Raw genomic sequence first — 16,266 nt, 5'->3', positions numbered from 1 at the left:
CACGAGCGTGACTCGTTTCTATAATTTGAGTCGTAACAATTTCTTATAATTTGCCTGCGGAGATGATATCGATTATTTTTCAGTCCCTTTTCTTTTACAGAGACAGGTACTCAAAACCTCCCTTTAGTTTCGTCGGTAAAGATTTTATTGTTATTGAACGGGCAACGCGATGTACAGCTACATAGCCCGTGTAAAATTATCACAGCTCGCTGGTGCGCTAAGATCTAAATATTGTTACTATAAATACACGTGGATACGCGTGAACTTTTCAGGAATACACACCATTCGAAAGTCGTCGGAGTCGCGCGTGTTACGTAAGTCGTGTTATATTCGTTTGGAGAATTCTTATATTAGTTCGCGACTCTAATACCACCTTCCGCATTCGCGGAATATACGCGGAATTTACATGTATATCTTGTATACAGTAGAACGTATATATATAATATACTTGACGCGTGTTATAGTTTTCCACTGTGCATTCAGATAAAGATAAACATTGACAATTCCGGCGTCGATGTTGTATCGCATTACGCGATACAAGTTATAAATCAGCGTACTCGGTACGCGCAGAGTTGATTTCGGTCACGAAATTGTTGTATATGCTATACATATATATATATATATATATATATATATATATATATATATTATATATAACAGTACAATTAATATGCAATCTTGAGATATGTGAAGTTTGTATAATTTTATCGCTTTCCTTTTATAAATATCTCAATAAAAAGGTATTAAAAAATAATCTATTGTATATTTACATTTTAAAACTATCAACGCAGACTTGTATTACAAATGATATTACGTGTGTAATAATTATTAGCTATAGTAATAATTATGTCATTATTTTCTACATACTTAATATTTTTGTAATAATAATGCGAAAGCTTATAAAGATAACAAATTTACATGGCACGTTTGTACAATTATTAATAAATTGTATAATATGGAATTGTATTTATAGGCAGTAAGAAATTCAGACACTACACAAAGGCCCAATTGTACTAATATCGATTGAATGTAATTCGAGATTAAACTTCAATATAAATACGCACTAATGATATCGTCTATTTAAAAACTTGTGTCTTTGTCATAAGAGGCCGCGATTCTTACAATCTCTCTCTTTCTCTTATTCTGATCTCTCGTCGTACACACGAAAATATATATTCATAAAAAGTAATAATAAAAATTGTCACCCTTTTTCCTTCACAGGTTAATAAGATAAATTATAAAATAATTTCAATAAAACTTTCAAATTATTTTTTCAACATATTACTTACATATAATCCGTTTTTGTTTCTTAAAGATTTCTTTTGCAACTTACGCAATTTACTCTACCCCTGATTTTATCTTGTATAATGAAGATTTATCCTGAGAAGACTTGACCGAGGATAACGCAGATGTACTGGATGAAGAGTTTTTCGAACTTGTGGCAGTACTAGTATTTCGTTTGTCTTGCTTAGCTTTCTTCATCATGTCTTTCAGTCTTTTATCCGCACTTATAATATGAATATTTGGTGTCACCTTAGCTCCAGTGCCTACAAAATTAATTAATTAACAGTTTAATTCAAAAATATAATTTTAATTTTACATTTCAAGTGCGCAAGTTATACATGCGTACTTACTTGAGCTCGGTTTTTTCTGTTCTTTGGATTTGCTTTCTATCACAGTTTTTGGCGAACTTCTGTCTTTCGAAACCTAATATATAAAAATCAATACAGTAGAATAATTACATTGACATCAAGAGAGTAAAGTATTATTCAAAATTTGATAAGAATTAAGTAATTAGTGAGAGTAATCAATAATAAAAATTAATTTTTTACAATTAAATATAAAACAAGTTTATAGTATGTAAAATGTACACCAACAATTCTGACACAAATTATAAATGCGAGTGAATACACACACCTGAGACTTTGAACAGTTACAGCAGTACCATATTTGTTTCGGCACATCTATCTGCGAATCCAGGATATGTGGAACGTGGCATTCCTGATGATACAAAGAATGACACTCTTGACACTCCACGAGCCTATTTCTCGCTCCAACATCCATCCCTTTACAAATGACGCATGTCAGATCGTCCTCTAGAATTTCCAGTGCCAGAGTATCGTCCGTCTGCAGAATGTCTGGCGGTGTGTCACGTGCTGGCAGATTAACAGGAGAGCTATTCTTGCTCGATTTACTCGAATGCTTGGATGAGCTGGAGCTTTTGCTTTTCTTACTGCTACTGCTACTGTGATCGCTCAATACTGGTTCTTCCATCATGTACTGAGGGAAACATAGATTGAAACAATTAAATCAACTCTTACATCATTTGTACAAAACATTTTAAATACATTACCTTTTTATGTAGCACATTGGAGAGCATTTTGGAGGGTCCGTACTTTTGTTTAATCGCTTCATCTAACAAAGCTCGCAGCTGTTCCGCAGAATCCTTGTTAGTGGAGTGCAAGAGGCGTAGCCCCTGAGTAAATTGCGGATCCAGCTCCAATTGAGTCATCTCTCAAAAGTATCTTTTTTTCTGTCAACACAATAATGTATATTAATTAATCGTTGCTATACACACATTTTATAAATAACTCGTGACAAGAATAAAGACTGAATAAGGACGCACTCAGGTTATATCTCGCAATAATAGCACATGTGTTTCGTGTATCGAAAATTTAAATACTTTATCGCATTAATTATTTTTTTTTTAACATACGGTGAGCGAGTAACAAACACGCGATGTCTCTGTTTCGAGTACAAAAGGCGCTATTCGAAAAAAAATACAGTCTACACTTTCTTGTTTTTTTTATACCTTGCATATATTTATCGATATTTACCCTCTTATATTCAGAAACGAAACTGTATGTGCGATCCGCGATTAACTTGCAGAACCTGTAGTCTGAATTAATGCAAAGTAGCATACCGCATAATTTCTATAATCGTCCTAGATGTAATATCGATAACTTTATTTCTGACTTTATCGTCAATCACGCCAAGCATATATATATAGCGGTTTTGCTCTGAAATATTATACTTATTTATTCTAGGCAATTCTAGGTTATCGCGAATTGAATTTTGAACAGCGTTTAGCTTGTAAAATTAAAGATGAGCTAGACTCGTGAAAATATAATTGGACATAATTGCTATATGATAATATTTTATATAATAAAAAAAAAGAAAAAAATTTATTTGCCATTTTTTTAACAAAAATTAAGTTTGAATAATATTAATAAAAAAAATTATTTTTATATTAAAATTGTAATTTATATACAATCACATAAAACTTTTCATTCCCAATTGACTGAAAATATATATATACAGGTATATAAAGTGTATATCGTTCTTTATCGATTTTCTAAAACTTGCATATTTTATGTATATTTTGAAGCGCTTGGAAACGATATATATACATATATATATATTTGCATTTTAAAAAATTCGACTGTGTAAATAAGTTAAAAAAAAATAAAGTTATTAATAAAGAGAAATATATATATTAAGAAAAAAACTTAGCCAGCGATATATGTGTATATGTCGTAAATCTTACAAATTCTTGAAAGCGTACATGTTTTTTCGATCCTTTCACGAATATTTTTGTCTGCGCGAATGCCCTATTATTTTTTAGAAAACCTTCAAATTCCTTTCTGTTGATCCGACCAGGTCATATTAAACCCGGTTGACCATTTGTACCTGGGTGGTACCCCGTTGATTTTGTATTTTATTTTGTATCCCCCATTGATCTTTTCCACCAAAAAATTCTTTTGTTTGAGAAACACGAACGCTTTTCGAAGAATAATTCCATCCTTTTCAAAGCGTGAAGGTTTGTCGGAAAATTTTGTAACAGCTTCAGTTCTTTATTCAACGTTCGAGGGAACAACCCACCACCTCCATTTAGCACGAGAACATCGGAGTAAGTATAATATTTATAAATTGCCTTAAATAATAAAGTACAGTACATATTGATTTCATAAATACGAAAGCGCATGCATTTTCGATGTCGACCGATAAAAATGCGAGTTTATCGTTCCACAGCTTTTCTGTGACAGTCTAAATTTTAAAAATACCGCCGCTAATCGGACGACACCTACGAATCCGTCGCGCTCGTCAGGAACTCGAAGAATGTAGGTGCATCGAGCTCGATTCGCTCCTGCCCCTCTGCATGCATCCGAAATGAAATTTCGCAAAGTGCATTCGAGAGTGCGAGATAAGATCTAAAGGTCACTCGAAAGCTGGCTGCCTCCGCGAGGCAGCCTTTTCAAATTTCGCAAGTGTCCGTGACGTTTCATTCGTCGGTCGACGAGGAAGCGAAACGATGAGGAGGAGGTAGAGATCGAACGCCGCCGCGATCGAAAGAAAGACAGAGAGAGAGGGAGTGAGAGAGAGAGGGAAGGGGGGAGAAAGACGGAGATGGCGAAAATATAACCAAAGAGAGACGAAAATAGTTACCCTGCGGGCGACGAGACGATGACGAGGACGAGGACGAGAGGCGGCGCGGGCGAGAGTGGATTTCTCTCGCGCTCTCGATAGCGCATGCGCGCGACGAGTATCTCGCTCGCCGTCCCTCTCTCGCCGCATGGCTGCCGCATCGTCCCGTCTCTCTCGGAGTGATTCGGAGCGGAGCGGCGCGGCGCGCGTCGGGCGACGTTGTCCGAAACTTTTCAGCCGGACAGTTGGCAGCGTTGCGTAGAAAAGAAATAAATAATCAAAGCGACCATGAAGTGACAAATAAAGTCGGGGTAGAGAGAACAATGCTCGCGCGTACGACGGCAAGGTGGATACTCGGAGTCGCGCACTTGTAGCGTGCAACGTTCGCGTCGTCCCGTTAATCCGGATCACCCGCGTTCCCCGTGTCCCGTGGCCGTGTGTGTGCCTCGCGGCGTGAACGCGCCGCGCACCGCCGCTGCTCCGCCACCGCCGCAGCGCAGCGCAGCGCAGCAGCAGCAGCAGCCGGAGAGGCGCGCTTCGCGCTCGCCGTCACCCGTCACCGCGAGGGTGATACGCTCGGGACACTTGGCTTCCTCGCGCCCGGGACTCGTCGTCTCGGCAGCTTCCAGTGCCGGTTCGTCACAGCGGTGTCTGGTTGGCGAACCCGGCCGAATCGGTCGTCGTATCCAGGTGGTGGTGCCTCGCAGCATCCCCCAGTCCACGGTGAGGATAAGTAACGGCGAGATAGACCGCGGCATCTCATCGTCGCTGGTGACGTTTCGTCGCGTTCAGCGACCGAATAGCCATGTTTAGAGCCGTCTGGTGAACTTTCTTGCCGCGCGCGAGACTCTCCAGGTCGACCTGGGTAACCTCTCGTCTCTCTGCCGCACGCGGACTAGTGTCAGTGGCCATGCCTCTTCTCTTCCCACTGTTCAGCAGCAGTAGCAACAGCGAGGTTTGACACACTCGGTCGTTCGCGCACGCGATACGCTCCAGCCATGAAAACGGAAAAGAAACCCAACGAGCCCAGCTGTTGTCCACCTACCACGGTTGTCAAGGATGAGCCTGACGCCGATCCGGTTAAGATTAAGGACGAGGGTGCGAACGACGACACGACTGGGGAGGATACGGCAGAGTGTCCAAGAGATTCCTGTCTCGATCCATCCAAGTTTGAAGGCGAAAGTCAATGCGGTTCGATGTCTGTGGAGAATCCGAGTACCAATGGGAACCAGTCGCTCCTGTCTTCGATTAAGCAAGAAGGAGATCCTAACAATCCCACCGACGAGCTACCTGGTACTACATCAATTTATTTTTGTAATTTTATAATCTGCGTGTCTTTTGTTGCGCTACGGTATATGTTCTTCTTCTTTTGCTGTAAATCATAATCATGGATATGTATTTTTACAGCAGACAGCATTCAACCGCTCGTTAGTAATGTTGTGGGTAAACAGATGGGAACTACTGCGAGCAGTGGCGAAGCTCAGTATATGCAACAGCAGAGCCAAATTTTTGTATTTTCTACGCAGTTAGCGAATACAGGCGCAGACGCAGTAATGAGAGGCGAATATCATTCGATCATCGCTTATCATTGCGCACAGCCAGCCACTAAAAAATATTTGGAGGTATACTATGCGCAATATCGAATTTATTTTAATAATACTTTTTATATAAATTCTTTATTACATACATAAGCGATTCATTGCAAAGGTTGCATTTTTAATTGTAAAAATTTTGCACAATTCTCCATTGAAATAGTGATAGTAATTGTATGTTATTAATTTTTTTATACCTATTTATCTTTCACATCTATTTATCTTCGATTTGTTATTTCAACATAAATATTTTATATGGAATGTTATTTTTAGTAAAATGCTGTTTTTTGTATGCATGTTATTACTTATTTATATCATTAATATTTATCGTTTTTATTCTTTTAGAAACATCCAAATAAAGTAAGTCACTTTCGCCAAAATCCTGCTCAATGGTTAAATAATCTTGCTATGATGAAACAGAAAGGCCATCAGGGAAATGCGAATAATACTTTCCCGACTGAACAACCCCCGGATTTACCAGCACTAGATCCAAATGCTCCACAATTTTGGAACGAACAGCCCAACTTGCGAAACATAAACGGTGGAAATTCCCTCGGTAATACTGAACCATCACTGGATGATGGAAATCTAGACGTGCCTTGCCTTGTGCCGAATTCACCTGGTAATTCAGGTAATTTTTACATTTGTTGATTTATCCTTCGTCATTATTTATGTGAGATTTAATGCTATATATGTTTTTTTTTCTTTGCAGCCAATCCTCAACCTGCTAATAACGCTACCATGGGCCACAGTCCAAACTTGTTAGGTGGCACAACGAGTCCAGGCCCAGGAGGTTTGCAACCATCGCTTCAGGGTGTCAAAGTTCCAGACGAAAATTTAACACCGAGACAAAGGCAGCACAGAGAAGTTCAACTGGCGACCTTGCGAAAAATGCAGCTCATGTTGTTTAAGGAGGAACAATCTGGCAACGCTTTGGCGGACACGACGCAAGGAACGGCGGTGTCGTGTCCTACCGCGAATGTTCCTTCTGTTGGTCCCGTACCAAATCAATGTTCTTCGTCTATGGATTGGCATAAGTTGCAGCATCAATTTCTCGATGGAAAGAATAAAGTACGTCTCTCTTTTTTAGTGCGTGATAAGTCTCCAACTCGATGTACACGTCGGATTATGGAATATCTGTAACAAAAATATCTTCATTAACAGGCAACGGTTGGTAATCCGGGCGCGGTACCGTTGCGCGGTGCAAACATGATCGGGGTGCCTCGTAGTCAAGGCCCACCACCTCCGTATCATCAAACGACACGATCCGCCAGTGTACCGATCGCAATTCAAAGCCCAAATCCGTCGTCGCCCAACAATCCGACCAGCAATCTGTCGCTACCGTCACCGCGCGCGAGTTCTGCTTTGAATTCGCCGGCAGATTGTAACAGACAGTTCCAGCTGGGTAATCAGAGGACCAGTCACCTACCTGGACAAAGTCCGACGAGTCAGGACTCTCCGAATCCGGTTGTCACAGCAGCCGTCTCGACAACACGGTTGAATCATAGCAATCCAGGAACACCGGTTTCTCATTCTCATATCGCCGCTCTTAGTCCTAGCGGTACTACTGCTCAAAAGGACACTTCCCTCGATTTCCCTACCAATCAACAACCAAATGGTAAGTGGGGTAGGTCGATTAAGAGGTGTCGATTACAAGTAGGAGGAGGTACGTTTCTTTTTTTTTTCTTTTTTTTGTGCAAATTCATTACATTGCGCAAAGTTTTATAAATTTCACATAGTTTCTAAATTAGATTTCTTTTCTCGATTTAGTGGATGGTATGTTTTGCCGAACGTTACAATCCTTAGCTCAACAGAAGCAGCATACCGGAAACGTTAATGCAGCGACCGTGAAAGAAGCAAACTTAATGCCGGTACCGAGTCCTCTTCAATTGCAATATCTCAACACGTTTGAAGGACAGGAACTGACCATTCAGAAACAACCCAACACAAGTCTGAAGGATGGCAATTCGTCTACGTAAGTATCCCCGTTTCTCCCCTCTATTCTTTCATTTATATTTTGATTAATAAATCATATAAGTCGTATAATTATATGATGTTCTTTTTTTTCTATCGGCAACACAGAAACACGGGCAATTCCTCAGAGATGCCCAACAGAATCTTGGCGGGAAATCTAGATAACAACAATCAATTCCCTACTAGATCGGAGGGCGCGAGTCCGGTACAGATGGACAGTATGAATCGAGGCTTTACGGGTTCTCTGCACAGTCCTCACACGCCGCATACACCGCACACGCCGGGTAGTGCTGCGCCGCATACTCCGGTGGATCCCGCGAAACCGGGCAACAAATCCAGCGCGAGTGCACAGAATAGTCCGACGCCGCATAATACCAGCATACCCGACAGTATGGGTCCTCCGCGAACAGTGCCGGCATCGCCCACCATGAAACCCGACACATCGCCGCCATGCGTGAAAGACATTCAGCAGCAACAACAAACGCAATTGCAGCAACAACAGCAGCAACAACAACAACAACAACAACAGCCTACAGTGGTGAATACGACAAACAACCCCGTTACCACCACGATAGTGCCGTTGACCGGCGCTAATCCCGGCGGTAGCGCCTCGTTCGCTTGCGGCAGACCATCCATAAACGTGAGTCAACCATCCGACAATGTGCCTCTCAATCCTAACAACATAGTCGGCGGTCGACTCGGCGGCTTGAACACCATGAACGCGAACCATTTTGATCCGATAACGTCTCTGGCGCAAATGAGCCAGCAGCTCACGAATACGGCGACGAGCAACTCGCTGGGCAACGAGCCCATGCACTCTGGCAATGCCGCTGGCATGATGCCGTTCAATCCGCACGCCGCCGGTATGCACATGATGCAGATGGGCGCCGAGATGAACGGAAGCTGTCATATGGGCGCGAGCAGCGGCGAGCCTGGTGGCGGTGAGGTCGGCGGGATGTGCATGGGTCTCGCGGGTCCGCCAACGAGCTACAGCCCCACCACTGCGCACACGGGCAGCCCCGGCGGAATTCCCAGCAAAATGGGAGGACACTCGATGATGGGTGGTCACGGAATGATGGGCGGCCATTCGGGTACCGGCGGTCCGGCCGGTGGCGCTTATCCCGTCGGCGATCCCGGCCACGCGCCTCCACCGAGACTAATGACCGGCCACGGAATCGCCGGGCCGAGTCCGTATAACGGCGCGAGCGTTCAGGTAAAACCGAACGCGCCCAACACCATACAGTACTTGCCGGCCAGGCCGAACGTCGGTCACGCGCCACCCCGTGGCCCACCGAGTCTAGAATTCCTTCAGCGATTCACTAATCCGCTATCTAATATGGAGTCGAAGATGGGCGGGCCGCCTTCCATGAATCTACAACAGTACTTCCCGAACGGCTGTGTGCCGAACAACATGGGGGTTCCGCACGGTGGTATGCCGTCCAGCATGAATACCACCGGAATCCCCGGCATGGGCGGCTCGCCCAGGATGGACGGTCAGTCCATGAACACTTCCGGCGCTATACACCCGTCCATGAGACCGTCGGTCGGCAACATGCGACCGCAGTCGAATCTTATGCGGATGCAGCACATGGTAGGCGGCGGCGTCTTCCCGGGCGGCTCCATGGATCCTGACAAAGTCTTCTCGCCTGACATGGTCTCGCAGAATCTGCCGAACCAGCCGAATCCGGCGGGCATGTACGGTGTGCCTGGCAACAAGGCTAACCCGATGGGACTGGGACCGCCGCCCGAAGCTACTCAGCCATTACCGCCGAGCATGGGCGGCGCGACCAGCAACTTTAAGAACAATCCTTTTGGCGGCGGACCAAGTATGTCCGATCCGAATTATGCTCAACAGTTTCACAACTTCCAGCAACAGCTTTACGCCACCGGTACCAGAGGCAGCGGGCCGCCCCATCCTAATTTGCACCCGCCGCCAAACTCGCACTCGCATCAGCAGTTTTTCATGCCGAAGTAGAGGAAAAATAAAAGAATAGAAAAACTGTCCGATGTTGATCGATCCATATCGCGACGACGATTTTACGGTGGCCTTTCAGCGTGTCCCTCTCTTTTTCTCTCTTTCGCTCTCTTTCTATCTTTCATCTATCAGGGAGATGTTTCTATTATAATCACGCAAAAATTAATTCTGGAAGTGTAAACTGTGTGCTATATAGATTATAGCGAAGCGATCTTGTAAAGGACAGAGAGAAATAATATGATAGTTAACGATGAGCAGACAGCTATCTTTGAGAATAATCTTTATGACTGGCACGCGACGACAATTTTTAGTTCTTTTCTTGATTTGCTGTTATGGCATTATTTACGTATGTATTATGCCAAGAGTTTTTTCTTTCTTTTCTTCTTTTTTTTTTTTATTTTTTTTATTTGTGGATCATACCGAGTCGCGTGTCTCTATAAAAATATGTTATTCCGATACATCTTAGTAGTATCGCGTTTTACACACCGAAACTTCCCAGGTCTATCTGTAAATTGTAAACGTTATTAATGGAGAAACGTGGAGTACTCACGTTCGTGTAAATACCGATGTACAATCCGATAGTTTTTTTTTTTTACTTTTTCTTTTTTTTTTTAAATATATATATATATATATATATATATATATATATATATAAGTCGTTATACTTCATCGATCGAGGAGCATTGTTAGATTAAGAAATATGTTACTGTAACTAGAGTGTAAAAAGAAAAAGAAAGAGAGAGGAAGAAAACAAGCGAGATTTCTTCTCTTCTCTTCGCGTTTCGTTTGTAACAGTTTGTTCAGAGTACACAAAGTAACAATTATGCGTACGGTACGACGAGCGAGAGAATTCTGGTACACCGGTGCCGCGTAATTCATCCTTCCTTTATCACTAAAATACTTAAACACAGTCAAACAAGCTCAAATTTATTATTGTACATATATACCATATACATATTATACATATATATATGTATACATACATATATATATATATATAAATATATATATATAAACCTGTTGCAACATAATCCTTCAATATCGCCCGTCCCTTACGCTCCTTCATCGATTCTCCTTTATGACCAACTCTGTGCATAATCATGACCCGTTTCCCCCTTTCCCCTTATCTGTAGCTTACGACATAAGAAGTAATTGAACTAAGAACAATTATGTTGTTGATGAATGATTTTTATTATAAATGAAAAATAAAGATATTTACAAGAAGTCACGATATTTGATCGATAATCGTTTTACAGTTAACGACCAGTTTCGGAGTTTGCGACAAATTCACAAAATGCGACTGATTTGAAATAAAAACCTAATTTCTCTTTTTCTCGAAGAATAAGCATAGGCTACTTTTTTCCTCTCAATTTACTCGAATCTGTGATAGTCGAAGCAAGAAATCGTATCCTTCCCTTTCCGTCTCTCTTTCGAAAATAAGAAATCCGCGAATAACATATCTGCTTTGTTTTGGAAGAGAGTGTTTGGAGAGTTCTTTATATATATACATATAATACTACATTTCACGATTGTGTATTTATTTAATCTGAATAAATTTATGCATAGATGAAATTAGACATAAAAAAGAGAGAGAGACAAGGGAATAAAAAGAGAAAAAAGTTAGATTCCTTTCGCCAGGTTGAGCAATACGAAGCCGAGTGACACATTGACATATTTTACGTTTGTGATAAAAAGTAATGGGAATCTTAGAACACTGCGGCGACGGGGCTTGCGCAGAGCGTTAACACCATCTATTACATAGGAGTAAGATCTTTTTCTACGTATTTAGCTTGTAAAACGAGCTGTGTATAATTTCTTCTATAGATTCATGTTGGAATTATCAATCTTGTATTTCACTCTAGCAAAACATACTACTTGCGCCCAAGTGTCTGTCGTAAATTCTGCTAATCGTCAGACGATCAACGATATACCCGCGCAAATAGGAGACCTAACATTTTGCTTCCCTAGGATCAACGAGAAGTTAATGAGCTCAATTATATAAATGTAAAGCTTATCGTTAGTCGACTCCTTTGTAATAAGTCACATATTATCGGCCACTTTATATATCCAAAGGTGCATACTAAATTACTAAATCTTGTTGCGTTGTGTATATTTCTTAGTTGCCGAGAACTGGTTGCGTCTCTTTCGAGTCTCCCGTTAACCTGTAAAACAAAACAAGTCACACATCGAACGAGAAGCGTGCTTGCGCTTCTTAGAAATTCGTTAAGTCGACGCTAATCTCTACTCGATGTCTTTACGCGATATATCAAGATATAATCGCAATAAAAGCAAGCTTATACTTTAAGTCTTAAGGATCTGGGACTATACATTATTTAGCAAAACTCATCACACTGTATGCTGTCTGCAACTGATCATCATAATCAATTTTATACCCGAAACCCAAGTCAAACCTGTCCTTCTGTACAGCCTTTCATTGGTTGGATGTGCCTGAATCGCGCCGATTATCTCCGTTTCTGTAAATAGGTTTTACGCCTTATAATAAATTTTTTTTTTTTTTTTTATTTTTTATTATAATTCTATATTTAATTTAACAATGGGAAAGCAATGTGTCGTGTCAATATAGTATTGAAATAATATTCTAAATAACAGATATATATTTTGCATCGCATTACCGCTATTAATTACCTTGACCGTTGCGCTTCCGACGACGTGATGCTTCCATTCGTACTAAAAAAAAAAGAAAATAGAAATTCATAGTAATATTTTACACGGAACTAACAACACAATCGCACATATATTTACCTGTTTTTCGCTGATGCAAAATCATCCCATTCGCTAAGATCATATTTAGATAAATCACCATCCTCTTCCTCTTCCTCTTCTTCCTCTTCATCCTCCTGTAATTTATGAGATACCAATCAAACACCCGAAGCATTTTTAATGAATGCAATTGAAGATGGTAATTTATCTGCTGTTGTCTCTCTTTCGATATTACACTCTTCAATCCACATCACGTTCAAATTACATTTACATTTTCTTCTTGTTCCTCTTCGTCCGCTTTGTCTCTCTCCTCTTTATCTCTAGATTTAATACGCGACGGGCTACTGTACTTGGAATCCTTGGAGTCGTCGTCGGAATTCTTTTCAAGTTTCCGCTTTTTCTTGCGCCGTCCAAACTCGTCGTATTCGTCATCATCGTCCCGCCTCTCCTTGTATTCGACGATTCCTCGATCGTTATACCCACCTCCGTATCCCGTGCGTTCCTCTATCTCGCCGAACTTTGGAGCATTGCACATGTTGCACTGCTGCCGACGAGCCCAGTTGACGTTGCCGCACTTGCTACATTGCCAATCGTCCGCGCTGCAATAAAGCACTTTTGCACTTAATTATCACATATGCACGGGTGTAATCTTTGCACATACATACAAGATTTAAATGTAAAACAATATATAAGTTTATTCCAAAAGTATAATGCACATGTGCATTAGAATTTAATAAATAAGTTATTAATATGCAGATAGAAATGTCGGCTTTACTTTTGAAGGGTCTGTCCTTGTCTTACTCCATTTTTTAAATGTAGTTATTATTTGTAAACTTTTGTACACAAGCAATTCGTTTTTTTTTTTTTTTATTATTCTGGTATTAACTGCAAATAATATAACAAATATATATCAAAGATGACATTACCTAAAGAGGCCTCTGCTCTTTTCTGCAGCTGCTTTTCCAATTTCTTGACCCAATTTTTTCTTCTTTGGACATTCACTTCTGTCTGTATCAAAAGATGTTAAATATTGTTAAAAGATTGTTAAATAAAATGTCTATGATTCATGCACATGTTAAGTGATTATAATAATATTTCAATGTTTACATTCTCTCTTTATTTAACACGCAAACCATTCCATGTTTATAGTACGAATCAATATAACTACAATTTAAAGCAACTCTTTTATCATCAACATAACAGTAACATTTCTACTTTGCATACCTTTTCCACAACGATTGCAGGAATTTCGTCTGGCAAAATTTACATTGGCACATCTAGAAGAAGAAAAGAGGAAAAAAAGTTATGAATTCAATCGCATGTATCGGTCTATTAAATCGATCGCGTATAAAATAATTGCGCGGGATGTAAAATTGAGAATCGAGACAAGTCGGAGTAATGCAAGTCTACGATACGTACTGCGAGTCAGGACAGACCCAGTCACCGTCGTTGATGCTACGCTGACTCTCGTCGTCCACTTTGCCATCCATCTCGCCGCCTTCGCTCGCGATTCGCCGCGTCGATTACTACTTATATTCCTCGTAGATCGTATCTCGTGCTCCCTTTCGCGTCTAACCTTCGAGCCGTCCTTTCGACGGAGACGTACGCGCACCTATCACTTTATTCGCCAGATCTACGTACAGGAGATACCGTCGTCGAATTAGCTACGCTTACACGAGTCACAGTTGTCGCATCTCCCTGGCGGGTAGCAGGAACTCGACCTCCTATCCAGCGGAGGAAACTGTGACGAATGGCATTAGAGCGGCGACGATTAGTGCGAGGGCGAGGTAGTCCTTCTTCTTCTTCTTCTTCTTCTTCTTGTTATCTGGCTCTTAGCTCTACCAGGATAGTTGGGATTGTTGTTAGCAGATCTGCGTTTCTCTCCTTAGTTTAATTTGTCTTGTTTGAGAGTTTAAATTTGTGAGAACTTCTGGTAATCAGTCCGACTCGGACGAACGCGCCGTGATATCTGATGAATCTGATCGCGCACGCACGAGAGATACGCAACAGCAATGCCGACATTTCTGCGTCCTCGGACTCGCGAATTCCCTACACATCTTCCTCTCCCCGGATTCAAATGTAAAATATCCATTCCTTTCTTTTAATTATTCTGCGGAGAATAAACGGATAATGAGAGAGAATCTTCTTCGATCAATTTCAAGCGAGAAAAATAGACGCGCGTTTTTTGTACCTATTGTTTATAACATTTGCATTGCTGAAAGGTTGCCATATTGGTAGATGATGTCGATGGTGATAGGCGGATCTATTTTTAGGCTTCACTCGCAGAGCTCATTCGGCCAGTTTCTAACGATGGCAATATTTTCCTGTGAGTTTCCTCTCTTTTATTTCGTCATAGGTGTAATTTATTCACAAGTGCGGTGACGTTTCCTGGAAAAATGAGACGCACGATTAGAAACGTGAGAATATGAAATAAAGCATGAAAAATTATAAGCAAAGGCAATGAGGAAGGAGACAAAAAAACACTCGCTTTGACCAAAGTAATTTATTTGTCTCATTAAAAACTTAGACGTTGGAATGCGACTTCTACACGTGTGAGATGGGTATAATATGTAAAACTACACGCTACGATATTTATATATAACTATATACTTCTTTTTATATATATATATATATATATACATACCAGGTGTCCCATTTTAAAGGACCCACTCAAATATCTCAGAAACACTGCGTTAAATCGAAAAATGTTTCCTACAAAAGTTGTAGGGTTTCGAGGGGGACATAACATAGTAATATTCATATGACCTTGGGCGGCGCCTCCAAAGTCAAGTGAAGGTGAGAATGAATTTTTTAAATGGAAACCCATATTTTTTATTATAACATCTTTTTCTACTAATTAATTTGAACAACTTTTATCTGAAGCATTTTTTTATTTTCCTAATATTTTTTCTTTTTTTCAAAATTCATTCTCACCTTCATTTGACCTTGGAGACGCCGCCCAAGGTCATATGAATATTACTATGTTATGTCCCCCTTGAAACCCTACAACTTTTGTAGGAAACATTTTTCGATTTAACGCAGTGTTTCTGACAATGAGATATTTGAGTGGGTCCTTTAAAATGGGACACCTGGTATATATATATGTATATATATGATTCCTCACTGTCAACGCAATAATAATATATATATATATACATATACAATATAAATGTATATGTATATATATGCGTCTTATAATGTTTGATAACGATAAATATGCGCCAATTATCGCATCCTGTGTCCCCTGCGTTGATTTTTTTTATCTTTACATTTACATATGTTTGTATACATGTCAGAGACCAAGATACTGTACGACACGCACACATACGCGATACAAGAAACGAGAAAAAAATAAACGAGCAAGGTAGCGTGGAATCACATCTCTTTGAAATGTTTCAATTTATCAGATTAAAACCGCGCTTTTACATTTGTCGAGTGGTATATATAATTTTGGAATTACATAATAGAACCGTGAGAAAATCTTCAATGCAATAATATTTTATCTTTCAAACGCATCTTTCTCGACAGTCGCACTTTGTAATTTTATATATATATATATATATATTATTATTTTATCTC

General features: G+C 40.5%; 3 protein-coding genes across 15 annotated transcripts; 1 reads left to right on the top strand and 2 right to left on the bottom strand.

Annotated features, from left to right (window-relative positions):
• Positions 1-32: 32 nt before the first annotated feature.
• LOC145940660 (integrator complex subunit 12) lies at positions 33-4,508 on the bottom strand. 5 transcript variants are annotated; one of them, XM_083046088.1, is made up of 5 exons: positions 4,447-4,508; positions 2,354-2,533; positions 1,918-2,280; positions 1,635-1,707; positions 33-1,547 (listed from the first exon to the last, which is right to left on the bottom strand). In XM_083046088.1, the coding sequence occupies exons 2-5, from the start codon at positions 2,510-2,512 to the stop codon at positions 1,339-1,341; spliced, it is 804 nt and encodes a 267-aa protein (XP_082902214.1). In that variant the 5' UTR covers positions 2,513-2,533; positions 4,447-4,508; the 3' UTR covers positions 33-1,338. The 5 variants fall into 5 exon arrangements, with proteins under 5 accessions (XP_082902214.1, XP_082902186.1, XP_082902204.1 ...); XM_083046060.1 differs by lacking the exon at positions 4,447-4,508 and adding an exon at positions 2,838-3,058; XM_083046078.1 differs by lacking the exon at positions 4,447-4,508 and adding an exon at positions 2,924-3,054.
• Positions 4,509-4,851: 343 nt separating this feature from the next.
• Positions 4,852-11,660, top strand: Lgs (BCL9 domain-containing protein legless). Of its 3 annotated transcripts, XM_083045895.1 has the most exons (8): positions 4,852-5,718; positions 5,833-6,047; positions 6,363-6,377; positions 6,438-6,648; positions 6,730-7,088; positions 7,182-7,683; positions 7,788-7,992; positions 8,100-11,660. In XM_083045895.1, the coding sequence occupies exons 1-8, from the start codon at positions 5,424-5,426 to the stop codon at positions 9,964-9,966; spliced, it is 3,669 nt and encodes a 1,222-aa protein (XP_082902021.1). In that variant the 5' UTR covers positions 4,852-5,423; the 3' UTR covers positions 9,967-11,660. The 3 variants fall into 3 exon arrangements, with proteins under 3 accessions (XP_082902021.1, XP_082902011.1, XP_082902002.1); XM_083045885.1 differs by having other exon boundaries at positions 6,363-6,648; positions 7,182-7,635; XM_083045876.1 differs by having other exon boundaries at positions 6,363-6,648.
• LOC145940683 (zinc finger Ran-binding domain-containing protein 2) lies at positions 11,134-14,859 on the bottom strand. 7 transcript variants are annotated; one of them, XR_014426057.1, is made up of 8 exons: positions 14,107-14,859; positions 13,912-13,964; positions 13,614-13,695; positions 12,953-13,286; positions 12,730-12,824; positions 12,600-12,654; positions 12,378-12,440; positions 11,134-12,128 (listed from the first exon to the last, which is right to left on the bottom strand). XR_014426057.1 is itself a non-coding variant. In XM_083046123.1 (8 exons), the coding sequence occupies exons 1-7, from the start codon at positions 14,175-14,177 to the stop codon at positions 12,398-12,400; spliced, it is 720 nt and encodes a 239-aa protein (XP_082902249.1). In that variant the 5' UTR covers positions 14,178-14,857; the 3' UTR covers positions 11,134-12,128; positions 12,378-12,397. The 7 variants fall into 7 exon arrangements, 5 of the variants coding, with proteins under 5 accessions (XP_082902249.1, XP_082902266.1, XP_082902235.1 ...); XR_014426055.1 differs by having other exon boundaries at positions 12,295-12,440; positions 12,613-12,654; positions 14,107-14,855; XM_083046123.1 differs by having other exon boundaries at positions 12,613-12,654; positions 14,107-14,857.
• Between the last annotated feature and the right edge of the window lie 1,407 nt (positions 14,860-16,266).

This window comes from Prenolepis imparis, unplaced genomic scaffold (genome assembly GCF_030444845.1).
Source record: "Prenolepis imparis isolate NDT839.2.m4 unplaced genomic scaffold, iyPreImpa1.0 SCAF_1, whole genome shotgun sequence".
Taxonomy (NCBI): domain Eukaryota; kingdom Metazoa; phylum Arthropoda; class Insecta; order Hymenoptera; family Formicidae; genus Prenolepis; species Prenolepis imparis.
The sequence above is the reverse complement of the archived record's forward strand: the minus strand, read 5'-3'. Positions and strand labels throughout refer to the sequence as shown.

Bases quoted from the DNA above. Each gene is read 5' to 3' on its own strand.
- LOC145940660 (XM_083046088.1), bottom strand. From the start codon at position 2,512: ATGACTCAATTGGAGCTGGATCCGCAATTTACTCAGGGGCTACGCCTC. The intron at 2,281-2,353 runs GTAATGTATTTA...TGTTTCCCTCAG, and splicing joins CCAATGTGCTACATAAAAAG to TACATGATGGAAGAACCAGT. The intron at 1,708-1,917 runs GTGTGTGTATTC...TTTATATATTAG, and splicing joins GTAACTGTTCAAAGTCTCAG to GTTTCGAAAGACAGAAGTTC.
- LOC145940683 (XM_083046123.1), bottom strand. From the start codon at position 14,177: ATGGATGGCAAAGTGGACGACGAGAGTCAGCGTAGCATCAACGACGGT. The intron at 12,825-12,952 runs GTAATTTGAACG...CATAAATTACAG, and splicing joins AACAAGAAGAAAATGTAAAT to GAGGATGAAGAGGAAGAAGA. The intron at 12,441-12,612 runs GTAATTAATAGC...ACCTATTTACAG, and splicing joins TCGGAAGCGCAACGGTCAAG to AAACGGAGATAATCGGCGCG.
- Lgs (XM_083045876.1), top strand. From the start codon at position 5,424: ATGAAAACGGAAAAGAAACCCAACGAGCCCAGCTGTTGTCCACCTACC. The intron at 6,048-6,362 runs GTATACTATGCG...TTATTCTTTTAG, and splicing joins CCACTAAAAAATATTTGGAG to AAACATCCAAATAAAGTAAG. The intron at 6,649-6,729 runs GTAATTTTTACA...TTTTCTTTGCAG, and splicing joins GAATTCACCTGGTAATTCAG to CCAATCCTCAACCTGCTAAT.